General features: G+C 44.2%; 1 protein-coding gene across 1 annotated transcript; it reads right to left on the bottom strand.

Annotated features, from left to right (window-relative positions):
- Positions 1 to 5,447: 5,447 nt before the first annotated feature.
- On the bottom strand, positions 5,448 to 20,926 carry LOC139570726 (rho-related GTP-binding protein RhoQ). Its single transcript, XM_071392859.1, has 5 exons — positions 20,401 to 20,926; positions 19,998 to 20,056; positions 8,060 to 8,224; positions 6,838 to 6,933; positions 5,448 to 6,541 (listed from the first exon to the last, which is right to left on the bottom strand). Exons 1-5 carry the CDS (start codon positions 20,540 to 20,542, stop codon positions 6,380 to 6,382), a joined length of 624 nt encoding a protein of 207 aa, XP_071248960.1. The 5' UTR covers positions 20,543 to 20,926; the 3' UTR covers positions 5,448 to 6,379.
- Positions 20,927 to 22,334: the final 1,408 nt, after the last annotated feature.

The raw sequence follows: 22,334 nt of genomic DNA, 5'->3' as shown, positions 1-22,334 counted from the left end.
AGCCTTTAACATGATAACCTATAGCAAGACGCGTGGTCAAATTATGAAAATGTAGAAAAGCGGCAATCGATAAAAAAGTGCAAAGGATCACACGTTAAGCAAATACTATGGCTTTATAAAGGAATAAAGTGTCAATCAAAAAGTAGCCTAAAGAGTCCTTCGTATTGTAGCCTACATTATATTGGACAGTGGCCTTGCGCATGCTTACAGAAGCTATGTGCCTTTATGCATCAGTTTGGACATCTTCTGCACTTTGACGAATGGAAAACGCTTGAAGATTCACAGAATATAATACAATTTCAAAAGACTGCATTATAATACCACTGTATTCTTTTTTATATCTGATACAGCAACTGAAATCGACAATTCACCCACTGCCCACCGTTCATTCTGGCTAGATCTAAAAAGGTACAGGGGGAACATTAGGCCGACACATTATACCTTTGCCATGCACATGTCATGCACCGCAGCCTTCTACTGCGACTCAATCATTGTCTGTCCCATGTATCCCCAATACATTTAGAGCTCAGTTTAAATTCTGCTACTACAGTCCGTGGCCTTTCTGTAGCCTACAATGCTTTCGAAAATTTGATTTTGCGCTGGCATTTGACAGGAGAACCCTTTTTCCTCATTCTGGATGATAACTCTTCATAAATATCTTTATTTCTATTTGCCCATTTTATTCAGAGCTGGACGCGGTCTTGGACTGTGGCATCCGACCACAGTGCCAATAGGCACTTGGCTTCTAATGAAGACCATGATCTTAATTCTGGAGGAATTGTAGAAGTATTGTTGTCTATGATTACTTACTACCTCAACTGGCCAGTGTGTTTTGTTTTGAGAGTCCAGGATAAGCATAATGTCGGCCAAATGTATATGCTTTCATTGTCAGTATTCGTACGAGATGCACCTTTGACTACCTCCAGAGGTGGTCAGGAAGCTCTAATCACAATCAGATCACAATTAGTGTTTTGATTGTCTACACATGTGGGCACAATCTGAATGTGGACAAGAACACAACTAAGTATAAACGGGGCAAAAAAACACCTGTGAGATGGTAAGTCACCAGCAGTGAATTCATAGAAATAAACACTTAAAAAAAAATCCTACCTGAACTACAAAGTCCTACATTGCAGAAGTTACATTGTATCTAACAAAAGTGGTGCCACCTTATTAACTGCACAGTCGTGAAAGTAAAGGACTGAAGGTTCCAAGGAAGGAGACACTTCACATGTAGGAATTCAAAACACAGAGTAGATGGCAAAAATATTGTTTTAAATGGAAGTGAGGAAATGAAAGGAGAAAAGTAAGTGAGAAAACAGATTTAGGATAGGAAATAAGAAAAAGGGAGTTGGATAGGAAAAGAAAATATGAAATGAAATTAAGCGAGAAAAGACAGTCAAAGATGAAAGGGATAGATGGATAGATAGATATTCTCTGGCTGGTGACCGGCAGGTGACGGTGGGTAACTGGCAGGTGAGTGGCAGATGCGCCAGGTGATCGGCAGATGGGGCGGGTGACTGGCAAATGCGGCAGGTGACCGGCAACACCGATACCATAAGGAGATCAGGATGCCTTTCCCCTATGGGGACAAACTGAAGAACCCTATATGGTTATACTTACACTCATACAAAAAAAGGTGCCATGTATACTGAACAAAAATATAAAAGCGCAACAATTTCAAAGACTTTACTGAGTTACAGTTCATAAAGAAAAAGTCAATTTAAATCAATAAATTAGGCCTCAATCTATTGATTTCACATGACTGGAAATACAGATATGCATTCGTTGGTCACAGATACCTTCAAAAACAAAAAGGTAGGGAGGTGGATCAGAAAACCAGTCTGTATCTGGTGTGACCACCATTTGCCTCATGCAGCGCAACACATCTTCATATAGAGTTGATCAGGCTGTTGATTGTGGCCTGTGGAATGGTGTCCCACTCCTCTTCAATGGCTGTGCGAAGTTGCTGGATATTGAAACACGCTGTCGTACACGTCGAGCCAGAATATCCCAAACATGCTCAATGGGTGGGACATTTTCAGCTTCCAAGAATTGTTGCACAGATCCTTGCGACATGCTGAGATATTGCTGAAGCATGAGATGCTGGCAGCAGATGAATGGTATAACAATGGGCCTCAGGATCTCGTCACTTTATCTGTGTGCATTCAAATTGGCATCGATAAAATGCAATTGTGTTCGTTGTCCATAGCTTATGCCTGCCCATACTATAACCCCACCACCACCATGCGGCACACTGTTCACAACGTTGACATCAGCAAACTGCTCGCCCTCACAACGCTATACACGTGGACTGTGGTTGTGAGGCCGGTTGGACATACTGCCAAATTCTCTAAAACAACGTTGGAGGCGACTTATGGTAGAGGAATTAACATTAAATTCTCTGGCAACAGCTCTGGTGGACATTGCCAATTGCAGGCTCCCTCAAAACTTGAGATATCTGTGGCATTGTCTTCTGTGACAAAACGGCACATTTTAGACTGGCCTTTTATTGTCCCCAGCACAAGATGCACCTGTGTTAATGATCATGCTGTTTAATCAACTTCTTGATATGCCACACCTGTCAGGTGGATGGATCGTCTCGGCAAAGGAGAAATGCCCACTAACAGGGATGTAAAAACATTTGTGCACAAAATTAGAGAGAAATAAGCTTTTTGTACATATGGAACATTTCTGAGATATTTTATTTCAGTTCATGAAACATGGGACCAACACTTATATTTTTGTTCAGTATAAGTTGGGAGTCATTTTACAGCTTGCATTGATGGTAGTTCCTATAACTAAATAGATTACAACATTTTAAAAATGACTACATGATAGCAGTTTGTCGGACGGCGAACTCTCTCGAGCTGTCACCAGCTGTGTTCAGTGCCTTAGATGCGGAGAATGTGATTGGCAGATGTGATTAGCAGAGACGGTCCCTGGATGCGAAAGTGGGATGGGCAGGGGCAAAATCATGAATATTCATGAGTCTTGATATAGAACCCGCCGGGTGATTGGTTGAGCCTTCTTGAGTGTGACGTCACACAGATGCTCTACAGAGACGTCTATTTAGCTAGATGGTGCCGCTACCATAAGCAGTTAGCGCCGAACAAACGACTTGGAAAACTCAGCTTCAGCTTGATCACTAAATTAATTGGGAAATAAATTAAAGCATCACCATCTAGCAACCAATATATTTATGTTGATATGTCTGATCATTCAAAAAAATGCCCACAAATCGTTATTTTTTACTTTTCCACAAACGGTCTGGTATGCGTTGCTTTATATGAGCAAGTTAATGCGTCCACGATTAGTTGGTGGCTACTGCCTGGCCAGTGATCTAGCTAGCTATTTTTCAGTAATTAGCTATCATCCTCAAAGTGGTGGTCAGTGGATAAACTATTATTGTCTGAATACGAACTTGTCACCAGATATTCTTGCCCGTGGTGTAATCATTTCTAACAAGTTGGATAATGTAGCCTGTGTGCCCATGAGCTCCCAAGTCTTGATAGCTGTGTCTTTTTGGTATCCACAATTACTTAGTTAGCTAACTAGTTGGCTACTACATGGCCAGTTTGAGCCAGAATGCTAGCTAGCCAGCTACATTTCAGGCAGTAGCTATCCTTCTAAATGCAGTGGTTACTGGATAAACTAGTTTATGAGTTGAACCTATCAAATGTTTGGACACACCTACTCATTCAATAATTTTTCTTAATTTTTTACTATTTTATACATTGTAGAATAAATCAATGAAATAATAATCACTAATATGGAATCATGCAGTAACCAAAAAAGTGTTAAACAAATCTAAATATATTTTATACTTTAGATTCTTCAAAGTTGCCACCCTTCGCCTTTGACAGCTTAGCACACTCTTGGCATTCTCTCAACCAGCTTCACGAGGAATGCTTTTCCTACAGTCTTGAAGGAGTTCCCAAATATGCTGAGCACTTGTTGGCTGCTTTTCCTTCACTCTTCGGTCCAACTCATCCCAAACCATCACAGTTGGCTCGAGGTCAGGTGATTGTGGAGGCCAGGTCATCTGATGCAGCATTCCATCACTCTCCTTGGTCAAATTGCCTTACACAGCCTGGAGGTGTGTTGGGTCATTGTCCTGTTGAAAAACAAAATGATAGTCCCACTAAGCGCAAACCAGATGGGATGGCGTATTGCTGCAGAACGCCATGGTAGCCATACTGGTTAAGTGTGCCTTGAATTCTAAATAAATCACAGTCAGTGTGACCAGCAAAGCACCCCCACACCATCATACCACCTCCTCCATGTTTCACGGTGGGAACCATTCATGCGGAGATGATCCATTCACCTACTGATGATAGTCATGATAGTCCCACTAAACCCAAACCAGATGGGATGGCGTATTCCTGCTGTAGCCATGCTGGTTAAATGTGCCTTGAATTCTAAATAAATCACTGACAGTGTCACCAGGAAAGCACCCCCACACCTCCTCCTCCATGCTTCACGGTGGGAACACATGTGGAGATAATCCATTCACCTACTCTGCGTCTCACAAAGACATGGAGGTTGGAACCAAAAGTCTCAAATTTGGACTCATCAGACTAAAGGACAGATTTCCACCAGTCTAATGTCCATTGCTCGTGTTTCTTGGTCCAAGCAAGTCTCTTCATCTTATTGATGTCCTTTAGTAGTGGTTTCTTTGCAGAAATTTGACCATGAAGGCCTGATTCACGCAGTCTCCTCTGAACAGTTGATGTTGAGATGTGTCTGTTATTTGAACTCTGTGAAGCATTTATTTGGGCAATCTGAGGTGCAGTTTACTCTTAATGAACTTATCCTCTGCAGCAGTGAGTCTTCCTTTCCTCATAAGAGCCAGTTTCATCATAATGATTAATGGTATTTGCGACAGCATTTGAAGAAAGTTTCAAGGTTGTTGATATTTTCCGGATTGATTGACCTTCATGTCTTCAAATAGGGTCATCTTCTGTATACCACTCCTACCTTGTCACAACACAACTGATTGGCTCAAACGCATTAAGAAGGAAAGTAATTCCACAAATTAACTTAAGGCACACCTGTTAATTGAAATGCATTCCAGGGGACTACCTCATAAAGCTGGTTGAGAGAATGCCAAGTGTGTAAAGCTGTTATCAAGGCAAAAGGTTGCTACTATTTAGATTTGTTTAACACTTTTTTGGTTACTACATGATTCCATATGTGTTATTTCAGAGTTTTGATATCTTCACTATTATTCTTCAATGTATAAAATAGTAAAAAAAGCATTCTGAAGTTGCAAAGTCGATATCCACGTTTATAAAACACAGGGCATCCAGTTATTGTTATTTGTGATCGTAAACATTATTTTGAGCTAATTCTATGAGGGGGGGAGTGTACCATTTTTTTCATGTGAAAATATTTGTAACATTGGGGGGGGGGGGGGTGCATTTTCTTTAGGACACCATGACATCTTGATTTTTTAAAACTGTGCTTTAATGTACAGGGATAGGTATGTGGACTGTGCTTAATGTTGGTGCCGCTCTCCCCACATCCCTGTATCCCATACAGGTGTGTGCATTCAATTATTTTGGCACCATTGGGCTACCGACAAGAATAAATCCAACATTTTTAATATTAGCACTGCAAGCTGAGCAAGAGAAGCAGATCGTGTCCTAAAATATGGGATCATAAAAAACTACCCATACTGGATGGGATCAAAGTATTATTATTATTTTTTAAACAGTATGCATTTCATTGGTGGTGGCTAAGGTGAGTTACCCAAAACATAATGTAAAGCACTTAGAGGCCTGATGGAAAGCGCTTTAAATAAATGCAATGCAATGCATCCATTCATTCATTTTTACAGCAGACAGTACAAAAAAGTTAAATGGAGTTAAATGGACACAATGATACCTCTGTGTTCTGACAGCTTGATACATATTTGTGTACAGGAAAAGCATTACAAAAAAAAGCTTTAAAAAAAAGAACATACTTTTGAAGGCAAATAAATTCTTACTGAAGGGCGTTGTTGACCTGGGTATTGTGCTCCTTTGGTAGTAAAGCTGCCCCCCCCCCCCTCCAACTCCATTGGTCGACAGCAGGAGAGAGACAAAACCGCTCAAGAGCCCTCAACTAAAAATAGGGTCCTCATTTGTCCATTTCGGTCCTTCAGTCATTTTCCCCTTCTTATGACCTCTGTCTCTGTCATTCGTTCTGGTTTGTATTCAGGAGTGTATTCATTAGACACCAAATGGAAGAAAAACAGTCTGAAACAGGGTGGGGCTACCTGATCTTGTCCAATAAAAAAAATAAGCTTTTTTTTTGTTTCGACATGTTTTCAGACATTTTCTGTTGCATGCCCTAATGAAAATGACCCAGGTGTTGTTGGACGTTCCCATCTCTCTCACGTGATGAGGCAGCAGTTGATACAGCGCGGCCCCAGTCTTCTCTTCAGGGCGCCCTTCTTCCTTTTGGGGGTCAGGATAGCGATGATGGCCTCATCAAACACAGTTTTCAGTCCTTTCTGGGTGAGAGCCGAGCATTCCACGTAGACACACGCGCCAATCTGTAAGAGGAAGGGAGGGAAGGGCCAGGCTGTCACTCAAAAAACTATCAAGGAAAGGGTTAACCTCGTCCACAGGTTAGCTTAGGGAGGAAGTCTGGTGTTAGTCTAATAACAAGGCTCAATCAACAAAATGCCCCAGACTGAAGAGATCCAAAGTTCATCATAATGGTCATAAACAATTAGTTTGATGAGGGACAACCCATCTGTGTAGAGTAGGGTAAACCAACTACCGAGTGGCCCATTTACAATCTCAATTCCTTCTGGAACCCTCTGCTGGCTCCACAGTGATTACATACCTCCTTGGCTAGCTTCTGGCCCTGCTCTGTGGTGATGGGCTTCTCCTTCATGTCATTCAGTTTGGCAATGGTCTTGGGGTCGTCACGAAGGTCAATCTGAAACAGGGAGCGATAACGCAACACTTCCTGTCAGCACAGACAATCAGCAAGGCAGCCAATAGGCCAGCTTCTTAAGAAACTTCTTCAGTTGGAGCAAACAACTTGTTCATTTAACCATCTTCCCCATTTTCAAAAAGAGCAACTTGGGTCAGACTTCTGTAAGAAGTACTCCTCCTCTGTTTCACCATTCTTCAGCGGAGTAGAGAAAGAGAAACTCGTAGAGAAATGTGGCACATTAGTACCAGTGCAGAATTTCCAAACACAAACACTGTTTCTCTATTCTTATTATTTCATATGTTCTTGTGGATTTGAATTTAACTTCAACCACGAGACATTAGTCCCTTTATTTACTTGTATTTAAAATGCAGAGCCGACACACAGTGTCTGCTCGACCACGCGGTTCCTCTCTTACTACCACCCAAATAAAACAAATTCATCCTTTACCCGGCCTATGCCCCTTTACCCGGCCTACGCCCACTGATACCTGTAACAAATTCTTTATTGAGACAAAAATTCATTAACACATCTGTGGTTGTGTTTGATTTGTGGCGCTGGTCTGTCTGAATGGATTTGGGCCCGCATCGGTATGCAGTGTGAGTTATGGTTGGACTGATAAAAGAGCGGTGACTATCAGCTGACAGAAGGATAAATCACACGCCCACTCCACTAACCTCACCACCACCACCAATATGCCCATGTTCTATTTCTGGCGGCGGATGGACACCCACAAGTGTGGTTTGAAAAGTGTCTGGACTGATCTCTTGGAAAGTATCAGAGAGCTGTGGCACTAAATAGAAGTCAACTAATACCAAAAAGCTAAAAATGTTCCATTTGCTGTTAACATTTTTTTTCCCGGATTCGAAAATATCCACCTATATTTCTTTGTGCGTGTTCACGAATGGTCTTAAGAATAAAAGAAAAACAGAGAGCACAGCACATTTAAGTGGAGGTTCAGCTTTATAAATCACCCCCTCCCCTGTCAATGTGAAGTAGAGTGTGAGCATGAGTAGGGTGGATGTGGATAGAGCATGCCAGGCTCTCTGTGAAACTCAGCATGTGGAATGGCTAGGACACAGTATAGATACACGGTTTGGGTGTGGTGGCTGTAGCTCTTTAGGCTCACCTGAGTGCCTATGAGGAGGTATGGGACACTGGGGGCATACTCCTGCAGCTCGGTGACCCACTCTTCCCTCACATTCTGGAAACTGGCCGGGTTGACTACGGAGTAGCAGATCAGGAAGACGTCGGTCATGGGGTACGACAAAGGCCTCAAGCGGTCATAGTCCTCCTGGAAAAAGTTAAGGGAGGGTAATATATAAAAGAGTGAGACACACACACACACACACACACACACACACACACACGAGAGTAAGAGAGAGAGACAGAATAGAGAGAGAGAGACACAGGAGAGAGAGGCAGGAGAGACACACACACACACAGGAGAGACACACACACACACACAGGGGAGAGAGAAAGACACACACACACACACAGGGGAGAGAGAAAGACACACACACACACACACACACACACACACACACACACACACACGAGTAAGAGAGACACACGAGAGAGAGAGAGAGACACGGGAGAGGCACACAGGAGAGACAGACACATAGGAGAGAGAGAGGCATTAGGGGAGGGGAACAGGAGACACGGGGGAGAAAGAGAGCAACAGCCTTCCTTAGATCCTATCCACCAAGAGACTACCAGATCGTCTGAATTATTATTCATGAAATATTCAACCGGATGGAAAATGAGCTCCAAATGCAACCATCCTTATACTCCTCCTCACTGATGCAGAGGAGAGCAAACGTACACTGTGCTTATCTACTAGACTCCACCATGCACTGCCAAGCAACCAGGCTGTTTTATGGAAAATAGTGAATACTTTTATATGAAGGGAGTGATGAGCATAAAAAAAATTAAAAGAACGGAGCGGATGTGCAGATTTCTACAGATGACCTACATCCGACTGCTTATTTTATTGCCGTCACTCTGACTGGGGCTATTGGGCATAATTTCACATTAGCAGTACTCAACAGGAAGTATTGCGGAAGGCATCAGACAAAATTGCCATCTCCGATAGGCCTCCGTTTATTGTGTGGACCTAAATCGCTAATTCACATACCGTGTGCAACATGGTCGTGTTGGTGTAAATGCGGACCTAGCGTTTCCTCATCACTCCCTGATAACTGATTCTGACAGGCTGTCCTACTACATCAGCCCATATGAATATTCATGAGTTGTCTGACTTTAGGAGCATCTACAGCACACCCAGAATGACCAGAGTTTATATACGAGGGCCATACACATCCGGAATGACCAGAGTTTATTATACGAGGGCCATACACATCCGGAATGACCAGAGTTTATATACGAGGGCCATACACATCCGGAATGACCAGAGTTTATATACGAGGGCCATACACATCCGGAATGACCAGAGTTTATACAAGTGATGCCGAGCGCACACATCAAGACTAGTTATGATATGATGGTGACGGGCAAGCTTGAAGAAAGGAATATATGACTTGTCTGATTAAGCTTAACAAACTAACTTAATCAACATGCCTCAAGTCAAGACCAGACTCATGGACCATTAAGAAGTCTTGGACAACCTTGTGGTGATGCCACCATAGTATCTGTTATTCCCACTCGTGGTGAGCGCAGTGGTTTCATGTGAATTCCCAAGTGTGTGTGTGTGTGTGTGTGTGTGAGCTAGAAGATATGGTAGAAGAAGAAAAAAGATATCCATATCAGGATACATTTCTTGATGTGATAAAGATAAATAAAACGATAAGTTTATAACATTAATGTGCACCACAGTTTTTTGTTATTGTCTTTGAAACTACTACTACTAGTTTGATGGTTGTAGACCACCAATTGTCCCATTAACAATTACACATATTAGCAAAGTTATTTCATTTCAAACTTCACATTTCTCTAGTACAGGCTAATTATTATCAAATGAGCTATATCAGCAAAATGCCTGCGATAAGTGATCGATGTCGACCAGTTTCAGTTCATCTTCCCAGCTCTAGTGTGTGTGTGTGTGTGTGTGTGTGTCCTCGGTTCCCCTTATGGAGAACCCCATCCCAGTGTACTGTACTAGAACACACAGTAACACTCAGCAGTGAAACAGTAAACACAACATGTCTGGTGAAGGTGGCCAATCGCTCTCCTCCATCCCCATCACATGTCAGAAATGCTTCCCCAAAGTTCCTCAGTAAAAAGCATGAAGGAGGAAGAGTAAAACTACAAGAGGGGCCAGCAAAGAGGTAAGACAGAGGAAGGAGAAGAGAAAGGTTTATACTGGAGATGCTAATAAAGGCACTGAAGGCAGGGCAGATTCCAACTACTCTCCCCGTACGCGTCCTTATATTTCCATCAGGGCAAGGCTTTTTATGGCATTTCTACTTGGCTGGTATGTGATCTCAACTGTGAGCGAGTGTGTCAAGTCAGTGACATACGAGCGTCTATAATATCAGTGAGTCACTCCCCCCCTCTTCCTCGGGCCCAGCAGCTGTGTCAGAGACGCCTGTTCAGACGTGACCACAGGGAGAATAATGAGCGCAGGCACTAAACTTCATGGTCCAAAACACAAAACTGGTCTGAACACTGCACTGTAAAAAGAGGTTATTGTGTATTTTACAGTTTCTTGGTTGCCAGTTGGGATTAATATTTATTTATTTATTATTAAATTCATAAGCGCCCATTTAAAGCATTAAAAGAAAAAAAAGAAAAATTAACAGGATATGTTCACTATGCCAGGGTTCTCTCATATGGGCAGCAAGTACAAAACAGAGCAGAGGAAATGTTATAGGCGAGCGACGTGCTTTGATAATCCAAGCCAGGGATTACAGAATAAAGTTTAGGAAATGTACTGCTAGACAGGGGTCAAGATTTGGGGTTTCAGTGGGAATGGGACTGGATAGGAAAACAGCTTAGGCTTTAGGACAAGAGAAGATGCAATTTTCCCTCACGCCTCTTCGAATTGTTAACAGATGCCTATGTAGTAAATTGTGCATAGGCCTATCAAATTTGTGTCTGTGTGAAGAGTCACTATGACAGCTAAAAGAGACACGCGTTGTTTGTAGGCTATACAGTGCATTGGGAAAGTATTCAGACCCCTTGACTTTCTCCACTTTGTTACGATACAGCCTTATTCTAAAATTGATTTAAAAAAAACATTTAATCCATCTACACACAATACCCCATAATGACAAAGTGAAAGCAGGTTTTTAGAAATTCTTCAAAATGTATAAAACCGTCAAACTGAAATACCTTATTTACATAAGTATTCAGACCTTTTCTATGAGACTCGAAATTGAGCTCAGGTGCATTCTGTTTCCATTGATTATCTGGCCGCCCGGTCAAACTGAGCAATCGGGGAAGAAGGGGCTTGGTCAGGGAGGATACCAAGAACCTGATGGTCACTCTGACAGAGCTCCAGAGTTCCTCTGTGGAGATGGGAGAACCTTCCAGAAGGACAACAATCTCTGCAGCACTCCACCAATCAGGCCTTTATGGTAGAGTGGCCAGACGGAAGCGCCTCTTTAGTAAAAGGCACATGACAGCCCGCTTGGAGTTTGCCAAAAGGCACCTAAAGGACTCAGACCATGAGAAACAAGATTCTCTGGTCTGATGAAACCAAGATTGAACTCGTCGGGAACTCTTCGGGCTTCGGGACAAGTCTCAATGTCATTGAGTGGCCCAGCCAGATCCCGGACTTGAAGCCAATCGAACATCTCTGGAGACACCTGAAAATAGCTCTGTATCAATGCTCCCCATCCAACCTGGCAGAGCTTGAGAGGATCTGCAGAGAAGAATGCGAGAACCTCCCCAAATACAGGTGTGCCAACCTTGTAGCGTCATACCCAAGAAGATTCAAGGCTATAATCGCTGCCAAAGGTGCTTCAACAAAGTACTGTGTAAAGGGTCTGAATGCTTATGTGATATCTGTTTATATTTTGCAGAAATTTCATCTGTTTTTCCTTTGACATTATGGAGTATTGTGTGTAAATTGAAGAGAAAACTGTTTTATCCATTTTAGAATAAGGCTGTAACGTAACAAAATATGGAAAAAGTCAAAGGGTCTGAATACTTTCCGAATGCACTGTATGTAGGGGTTTCCTGTTAGGGTTTATTAATGGCATTCGGGTCGCGTGTGCAGTCCGGCAGTATCAATTAGGCGTGTGCTTTGAATTGATGGTGACTTTGTGTGAAGTAAATACACTAGGCTAAAGTCTTCCATGTGACAAACTGTTTAGATAAATGTGCCATTTTGTTTTTTGCTAATCTGCTGCTGCGCATGTGTGTATTAGTGCGTGATTGAGGAAAAATGTTATTTCCCAGGTCTTAAATTATATATATATATATATATATATATATATTGATTATTTTTTTTACATTTATTTTTTTATTTATTTTTTTTATTTTTTTAAATCTGGAAATGTGAAGAATTCCCAGACAGTCCCGGGATCCAGGTTACCCATGTTAATCCCTAGTTGCCAGCTAGTTACTGAATTTCATATTACAGTACTTCACCAAAACTGTCTGAGCATTTCCCAACACGGGATGAACCGTGTAGAATAGATTGCTAGTTCAATCCAAGGTATCACATTCAAGGTGATTACATCGCACGCCATACAATGGCGCTTTAGACCCATGATGGTCAATGGGGAAACAGTTTAAAAACATCCACCCGCAGGCTGTAGTGTTCAAATGAACATGACATGTCTAGCGCTCTCATTGGTGTTCAAAGGGGCATGACATGTCTAGCTACCTCCCATTGGGGTTCAGCTGAGTGGAGAGGAACGAGGCCCTGCGGCAGCAGCAGATCCCATTTTACTCTCTACCCCCTGCAGGGATGTCTAGGGGGTCACTGGGTCATATCTCAGGGAGGGCATCGAGTCACAAACTTAACAAGGCACTGTACAAAAAAAACAACGGGGGGAGGGTAAATAGTCATAGAAGAGTGATTGAAGGATGTGCAACTGAGTGTGAGTGCAGGAGGGAGTGAAAAAATTAGGAACTGAGCAGCAACAAAAGGGAGAGAGCGAAGAGAACGAGTGAAGAGACCGATCCCAGCGGGACTTCGTTCTGAGCCCAGTGTTGCCATGGGTACTACAACAGCACATAACATCCACTTCCTGCTCCGATACACAGAAGCAATGCTATGCTAGCTTGCTAGGATGAGTGCATCAGCTAGGGAGAGGATGACTGAATGAATAAAGACTCTCCATTCCATTCCTTCTGTTCTTGGCCCACATGTTCAAGAGCGAAGAGATGTGTTACGTATAGATCTATGGAATATGCGGGCCTCCCGAGTGGCGCAGTGGTCTAAAGCACTGCATCGCAGTGCTAGCTGTGCCACTAGAGACTCTGGGTTCGAGTCCAAGCTCTGTCGCAGCCGGCCGCGACCGGGAGACCCATAGGGTGGCACGCAATTGGCCCAGCGGCGTCCGGGTTAGGGGAGGGTTTGGCCGGCAGGGATGTCCTTGTCCCATCACGCACTAGCGACTCCTGTGGCAAACCGGGTGCAGTGCATGCTGACACGGTAGCCAGGTGTACGGTGGTTCCGACACATTGGTAAGGCTGGCTTCTGGGTTAAGTGGGCATTGTGTCAAGAAGCAGCGCGGCTTGATTGGGTTGTGTTTCGGAGGACGCACCTTCGCCTCTCCCGAGTCCGTACGAGAGCTTCAGCAATGAGACAATTGCATACCATGAAATTGGGGAGAAAAAAAATGAATAAATAGATCTATGGAATATACAGGTGGTGTAATAAGCAATACCCAGACAAAAACATAGGGCAATGCAGATAGAACACTGACACACCTTACTGTATGCTGTTGTGCTCATGTGACTGTTAATGGGTTTACATGTGACAGCATCACAATTGCTTAAAAATACATCCTCTCCTTCATCCGACTTCAAGACACCTGACAGGGAAAACAATATGGCGGAAGCGCATCTTTACGCTGGCTTTCACCTCGTCTGTTCTTCCAGATCAGAGTGATGAAGAGCCGAAGAGAATATGAATTTAAGTCAGTTGAGACAGAGCGTGTCTGCAAAGCCTTATTTTCTCTTTGAGAAAATGGTTAATCTTCCCTTATGAAACAGCTGAGGATTCTGGGAGCTTCAGATCTGCCAGGTACATAAATATTAAAAAGGGTCCTTGGAGCCAATAAAACATGTGTAATGCAGAGCAAGAGGTGGGGACTGTAGCAGGAGAGTGTGAATTGAGGGGGGGTTGGTGGCTGGGTTGGACAAGGTTCCTCAACAGAGGTAAAGCATTAATTGTTGCACTCTTCTATATCCCCGGCCTGAGCCTCCTAGGGTTGAATTACAGGATTCAAGAGCAGATTTGCAGCGGTCCACTCCCCCTTACTCCCTCTCTCTCCCTCTCAGCCAGCCCCTCGGTCTCGCTCGCTTCCTCTTTCCCCGCCGTCTACCTCGCTTCCTCTCCATCTCTTGGTTTCCCCTCGCTCTCTGGCACTCCCTTCTTTGATCAGAGGCCGAAGCTATAAAACATTACCAGCTGGCCTTGTGCTCAGCCTAAAGAAGTCGGTGGGGGGGGGGGGGGATTGGAGGCGCTGCGTTTGAAGGGAAGTAACTCTACTCTGTGGCCTCGGCGCCCACAGTCGACATCTGGGAAACTTCTCAATTTCACAGTTCTGAATCAGCTAAAACAAAAAGGCTCTAGACATGGAGTTGCAATCACAGACAAAGGGGTAAACAAAAAGCCGTGTGAATCACTACTGAGTAGTAGATTTACGATGATTTAGTTTCCGCCAAAGAATGAGTTATGGCGGCCACAGATTTATGTGGGAATAATGATTGAGTCGGTGGAAACAATAGCAACTGTAATTTGCGACACATGTACTTGTATTTTATTAAATGAACAAACATTTCTCAACCTCAAATCTATTCACTTTTCACCGGACGGATAATGTTTCAGTTCAGGACCTTATTTGGACTTCACACAGATAAAAATCAGGTTCAGAGGAGAGTTAACAATTCATCGCTGCATGTGACATGCCTTCGGTTCAGACCCAGCTAGGGAAAACAGAGCTAAAAGATTTTAAAAGGAAAAAGTGAGTGAGTATGTTCTCTTTCAAAAATGTGTTTCTGTGTATCACATATGGGGATTTGCCAGGACCACCAATACTCACTGAAGAACAAGTCAATAGCATATGTTGGGAGACAGACAGGTAATGTGGTGAATGAGGTGAGCGAATGAAGGAGCCACTCTCCCGCCCTCTAGTCATTCTCGCTTCTCTTCTTCGCGAAGAGCATTACTCTCTAAGCCAGGCCAACTCCAGTCCTCGGTGGCCTGATTTTCCCCAGCTAACACACCTGACTCCAATAATCAACTAATCATGATCTTCAGTTAAACATGCAATTAGTTTAAATCAGGTGTGTTTGCTAGAGATGGGGGGAAAGTGTGACACCAATCAGGCCCCTGAGGACTAGAATTGCCCAGGCCTGGTCTAAGCGCTCCCCAGCACAACTGGATCCCTGGTTTCCTGCTCATAAGTTCACCTCTGATAACCAGGTGGTGAATCGCATCTCTGCATGTCTGGCAGACATATCAGTGTGGATGACGGATCACCACCTCAAGCTGAACCTCGGCAAGACGGAGCTGCTCTTCCTCCCGGGGAAGGACTGCCCGTTCCATGATCTCGCCATCACGGTTGACAACTCCATTGTGTCCTCCTCCCAGAGTGCTAAGAACCTTGGCGTGATCCTGGACAACACCCTGTCGTTCTCAACTAACATCAAGGCGGTGACCCGTTCCTGTAGGTTCATGCTCTACAACATTCGCAGAGTACGACCCTGCCTCACGCAGGAAGCGGCGCAGGTCCTAATCCAGGCACTTGTCATCTCCCGTCTGGATTACTGCAACTCGCTGTTGGCTGGGCTCCCTGCCTGTGCCATTAAACCCCTACAACTCATCCAGAACGCCGCAGCCCGTCTGGTGTTCAACTTTCCCAAGTTCTCTCACGTCACCCCGCTCCTCCGCTCTCTCCACTGGCTTCCAGTTGAAGCTCGCATCCGCTACAAGACCATGGTGCTTGCCTACGGAGCTGTGAGGGGAACGGCACCTCCGTACCTTCAGGCTCTGATCAGGCCCTACACCCAAACAAGGGCACTGCGTTCATCCACCTCTGGCCTGCTCGCCTCCCTACCTCTGAGGAAGTACAGTTCCCGCTCAGCCCAGTCAAAACTGTTCGCTGCTCTGGCACCCCAATGGTGGAACAAACTCCCTCACGACGCCAGGTCAGCGGAGTCAATCACCACCTTCCGGAGACACCTGAAACCCCACCTCTTTAAGGAATACCTAGGATAGGATAAAGTAATCCTTCTAACCCCCCCCCCCCCTTAAAAGAGTTAGATGCACTATTGTAAAGTGGTTGTTCCACTGGATATCATAAGGTGAATGCACCAATTTGTAAGTCGCTCTGGATAAGAGCGTCTGCTAAATGACTTAAATGTAAATGTAAAATAAGTGAACCGTGAATGATATTGTTGCCTGGTGTACGTCTTTAGACCCCGTCGAAAGGTTGAGTACTGACCAAAAGTGTTTTTGCTGTGTGTAGAAATTGCTTTTCTGTTTCTCTGTCTCCGTTGGTAGCTAACTATTGAGACTCGGTTAGCCCATTCTGCAAGACTTTGGCGAACTAGGCTAGCTCACTGAGGCAAGCTAACCTGCACACACGGTAGCATTGCTAGCTCCCTTCTCTCATCTAGCTTAACCTACGTTAACCCGTTGCGTTAAATAGACCAACCATCTCAGCTTCACGGCTCCTTCGGTTGCAGGAGCACAACAACTGAAGGCCAACTCTGCCCGCACGCGTTTCCCTTCCGCCATCACTGAGCTAGCTAGAGCAAACCTTCATAACCATCCCAAGTCCAGCGTTGAAGGATTTCTACCCTCAATGCAGCATTTGCTTGGGAAAAGAACATGCCCAACAGGAGCTTGACGACCCGGAGTTCCTGTAAGCACTGCAAACTACTGACTAGAGCAGCTCTGAGGAGGATGCTTAAAAGAGCATCTCAATATCCCCTCACCTCTGAGCCAACCGCAAAAGCGGAGGCTCAGCCACTCATTCTCAGAGCTTTCAATGTGACCTCTTTATTGTTAGCTTATCCGGCTGAGCTACTGCAGGGGGTGGGGAAGCAACTGGACTCGGCTAACCTAGATCCAGATGCGTGGGAGGAGATCACTAGGATTACAGTCCTGAACTTCTGAACCTCCCATAGCGTCATTCAAGGCTGTGGTCGTACCATGAGCTGAGCAGTGGGAGAAAAAAAAGGTACCTTGGCTGAGTTAATCCAGATTGACAAAGAAAAAGAAGGTGGACCTCCTGGATGCCCCAATTACACCCAAGGAGTTGGGGACCACTGTCACCGCAATGCGACAGAAGTGTGATATAGGTATGAAAGAAGGCGACGCCGTCAGCTTCTACCTGCCCTGCACACCCGGGCTTTGTGGCAGGCCGTTGGTTCCAACATCTCACGCCAGTCTCACAGCTGGGAGGGGGCAACTAGCTGGCCTTGGGGGACTGAGGTCCCCAGCGACACAGCGGTCTGCTAAGACTCAGGCTAGGCCCCTGAACCAGGCCAAACCTGTAGGTAAGCAGTCCTATGCTGCAGCAGGGTTCCGCCTTTCTAACCCTCCTAAGGAAGGTAAGGGTCGGCCAACCTAGGGCGCGGCCCTGGCGTCTGAGGTGGATAGAGAGCAAAGCCTACGGCTCCCTGCCCTACCTTCTCTCCTCCGGTTTACCGTTTGCCACTCCATCCTCTCTCTGCGTTTTGCAGCAGTGGAGAGGGCTGCATTTGAACAAAAACCTATTCTCTGTGCAGCAGCTCTCTTTGTGACCGTGCTCACATGAGAAAAATGCACCTTTTGTTCCCCCACCTTAGAGCCCACAGCTTTTTACATGTAGCCTTCCCAGAAGAGCCATGGTTGTCCAGGACACACATTGCGCAACTACTAGGATTGAATGAGCGCTCAGGGTGTTATGCTCTTTGCTCATTGGGTAACCACATTAGTCGCTCTTCTACAGTATCCTGCCGGATCACGCGGGCTATTAGATTTATTTATAATGGCGAGGGTCACAGCCTTGGGAGCGGTTTTGCACACACTTGGCATTCTCCAACAGTCTTGAAGGAGTTCCCACATATGCTGAGCACTTGTTGGCTGCTTTTCCTTCACTCTGCGGTCCAACTCATCCCAAACATCTCAACTGGGTTGAGGTCGGGTGATTGTGGGGGCCAGGTCATCTGATGCAGCACTCCATCACTCTCCTTCCTTCTTACACAGCCTGGAGGTGTATTTTGGGTAATTGTACTGTTGAAAAACAAAATAGTCCCACTAAGCCCAAACCAGATGGGATGGCGTATTGCTGCTGTAGCCATGCTGGTTAAATGTGCCTTGAATTCTAAATAAACCAATGACATTGTCACCAGAAAAGCACCCCCACACCTCCTCCTCCATGCTTCATGGTGGGAACACATGCGGAGATAATTCGTTCACCTACTCTGCGTCTCACAAAGACACGGCGGTTGGAACCAAAAATCTCAAATTTGGACTCATCAGACCAAAGGACAGATTTCCACCGGTCTAATGTCCATTGCTCGTGTTTCTTGTCCCACACAAGTCTCCTCTTCTTACTGGTGTCCTTTAGTAGTGGTTTCTTTGCAGCAATTCGACCATGAAGGCCTGATTCACGCAGTCTCCTCTGAACAGTTGATGTTGTCTGTTACATGAACTCTTAAGCATTTATTTGGGCTGCAATTTCTGAGGCTGGTAACTCTAATGAACTTATCCTCTGCAGCAGAGGTAACTATGGGTCTTCCTTTCCTGTGGCGGTCCTCATGAGAGCCAGTTTCATCATAGCGCCTGATGGTTTTTGCGACTGCACTTGAAGTTATTTTCAAAGTTCTTAATTTTCTGAATTGACTGACCTTCATGTCTTACAGTAATGGACTGTCGATTCGCTTTGCTTATTTAAGCTGGTCTTGCCATAATATGGACTGGGTCTTTTACCAAATAGGGCTATCTTCTGTATACCACCCCTACCATGTCACAACAACTGATTGGCTTAAACGCATTAAGAATTAAAGAAACCCACAAATTAACTTAACAAGGCACAACTGTTAATTGAATGAAGCTTAGAGAGAATGCCGAGTGTGCAAAGCTGTCATCAAGGCAAAGGGTCACTACTTTAAATGAAGAAAAATTCAACTTTGAAGAATCTCAAATATAAAATATTGATTTGTGGAACACTTTTTTGGTTGCAACATGATTCCATATGTGTTATTTTACAGTTGACATCATCACTATTCTACAATGTAGAAAATAGTAAAAAATAAAACCTTGAAGCTGTCCAAACTTTTGACTGATACTGTATATGTTACAGCACTTTGGTTTCACTAATAAATGTGTTGAAATGGAATCAAATCTGTTTCTGTCTTTCAGTCATTGTTAAATAGGATAGATGGGCTATATGGTCTGCCTATAACCAGCCTGAGTAGGCCTATAACTCCATTCCTATTCCATTCAGTTTAGAGGAATTTATCAAATTGGAAATGAGCTATTATCAGGCTGGTTAATGCGATGCAAGCCAATCAAGGGCAGCTACTGAGTTGCAACTCTGGCATACTGCACACTTTTCACTAAAAGTTCTGTGCTAAACAGTATGCCACGATGAGTAAATTGTATACAGTTTATGTATGTAATATGCTAGTATGGTATTCGGACAGCCAGTGAAAACATCCCTACTAGACACTGGACATAAGACCCCTGTTCCTCACATAATAGACCCATTGAAATGATTCGCTAGGCCTACAACCACTGTCTACCACAGACCAGACTGAAATTAGAGCAATGTGTGAAAACCACACCTGTTGCAGTTTATAGAGTCTGGTCAGAATGTCAAGCTTGTGGGTGTGTCCAGAGCACCATTGGTTAACCGTGGGGGGGAGCACGTGGGGATAGGTTGTGTCCTTGGATGTGGCATGCAGCCAGAGTTATAATAAACCCACTGTACCTGACCAGCGGTGTCGTACAATCCCAATAAGTACTGCTTCCCGCCAACGTTGACACTCACTGCAAAGCAATGAAAAGGGCTAGTTTAGAGAGAGAGCGAGGTCTCACCCCCTCCCTTCACCTGGAGGCAAACAGGTGGTTTTGATGACAGAAACAGATGTATTCCTATGCAATCTGAGCCAAAGGTCGAAAAAGTAAGCAAAACATTCGAGCATACACTTCACCTAAACATTGGATTTCGGTAGACTATACAAGAAAATTGTCAAAGATTAAACTCATGCAACTGTAACTACCCTACTGAAGGAATGATGTCAGATTTTATAATTAACGATTGGGTAATTGGTAATGGTTCCATTCGAGAAAACACACATGTATAATCATGACATGTTCCAAATTCCCCTTACCTGCATAATGGTCAAACACAGTGGGTACGTACTCCTCTGGAAAGGCGTCGTTGGCATAGCTCATCAACAGACACGTTTTGCCCACAGCACCGTCACCAACCACAACGCATTTCAACATAATAGTGCCGGTTCCGTTTGCCATGATGCTCTTTTGATTACCATCATCCTCCGACGCCCTGTTTTCCTGAGATGCACGGCGATCCCCACACCACAGGCATCACCAGAGTCCGACTGCGCGACGCACGGAGACCAGTGGAAATTCAATTTCTTCTCATCGCCAAGGGTCACGGTTTCCAAATGTTGGCTTACATTAGTTTAATTTCCCTTCTGCATACACAAACTGCACATACACTGTGTAGGGTGGCTATATACCGGTTTAGCAAAGTCTAGAAAGTCGAAAAGGGCGTCACTCCCGTCCCCCGCCCTATCGGTGATGTCTTTAGAAGCCCACTGCCAAGCCTGATCCCCAGTTCGCCCCTTGACTCTCGGTCCCTCGCCTAAATTACATCGGCACTATAGACAAGGTGGGTTCGCTTGTTGTAGAGGCGGGGCTATACCCGAGACCAAGGGGCTCTGGTAAAAATCCATATATTGTGGTTAGTTTATTGATTTTAGTCTACTTTTTTGCAATATTCATATTGGAGTGTCTCTAAATATCTCATTTGTCATCGTTCTGATACTTAATTTGCATCTTTAGACAAACATGTTTAGGCATATTCCCTAATGCATAATGGTATTCGATTTAGACTTTCTCTTACTTTCCTGATTAATCCAAAATTATTTTTAAACATTGCACAAAATCATTAGCTCTGACTCATAGGGATTATACTGCCAAGATCTGCATTAGCAAAGTATGACAATGTCATGATGACCTGAGGATTTAGCCTAAATGAGAGGTCTGGGGGTCTGCAGTAAGAGACTGGCTGGTTGCTGGCAATGGATGAAAGGGAAAGGGGGATACCTTGTCAGTTGTCCAACTGAATGTATTCAACTGTAATGTCTTCCGCATTTAACCCAACCCCTCTGAGAGAATGGAAGGGAGTTATTGTGAGGATCCTGCAGACGGAGACAACACAGGAGGGAGTGGGAGCTGTGAAATCACCTTCGAAGAAGAGGTTGCTTCACCTCTGTGTTGCACTCATCTTCATTACCTTTCTAAAGAGGAGGCGGAAGAACAAACTGACAAACACAAAGACACACCTGTGTTTCTGATAGTTGTGGGAACAGCTGTCTTGTTACACATGTTTGCCACACCAAACATTTGATGACTTCTCCCTTATTGTATATTTCCATTTGATGTCACATGTGCACATATGCGTACATTCCTCACCACAACAACTCTACAGTTCACGTCCCACTTTGTTGATAGTCCCTAGCCAGATGTCGACGGTCCAATCAGCATCAGGGGTCGTGGCTAAGAAGAGCTGAGAAAATGTGCCTTTGAACCTTCAGTGTAGCCCTATCATCACATTTTGACAGTTGCTGCAGCTGTCACATGACCAAACAATTACCTCATACTTGCTGTTAAAATCATGTAACATATTAGATGTTACACATGAGCCAATCAGAGAAGCGACGCAACAGCCTTTAGTCAAATTCCAAATGAGACTATCTGCATTGCCTTTATGTAATCTATAATGAAGGCACATAAAATGCATATGTTAATTTAGCCTACTGTATATGTACTGTATATAATACTTCATTTTACCCAGCATGTATAAGCTAGGCTCCTGTTGCAAGTTTGATGTTGTTTAAGCTACATGAGTTCATTAGTGAGCTGCTGACCTTATTTCCCAGTGGATGACATTTAATATCAACTGTCTATTTTTGTAACCGGACAAGGTTTAAAGGTGAAGGCATCTATAAATGACAGGTCTTGTCTTGTATCCTATCCCAGTAGTTCCTTTTTGACTGTTTTGATTTACCACTCTTGT

Source organism: Salvelinus alpinus, chromosome 3 (assembly GCF_045679555.1).
Source record: "Salvelinus alpinus chromosome 3, SLU_Salpinus.1, whole genome shotgun sequence".
Classification (NCBI taxonomy): Eukaryota; Metazoa; Chordata; class Actinopteri; order Salmoniformes; family Salmonidae; genus Salvelinus; species Salvelinus alpinus.
The sequence above is the reverse complement of the archived record's forward strand: the minus strand, read 5'-3'. Positions and strand labels throughout refer to the sequence as shown.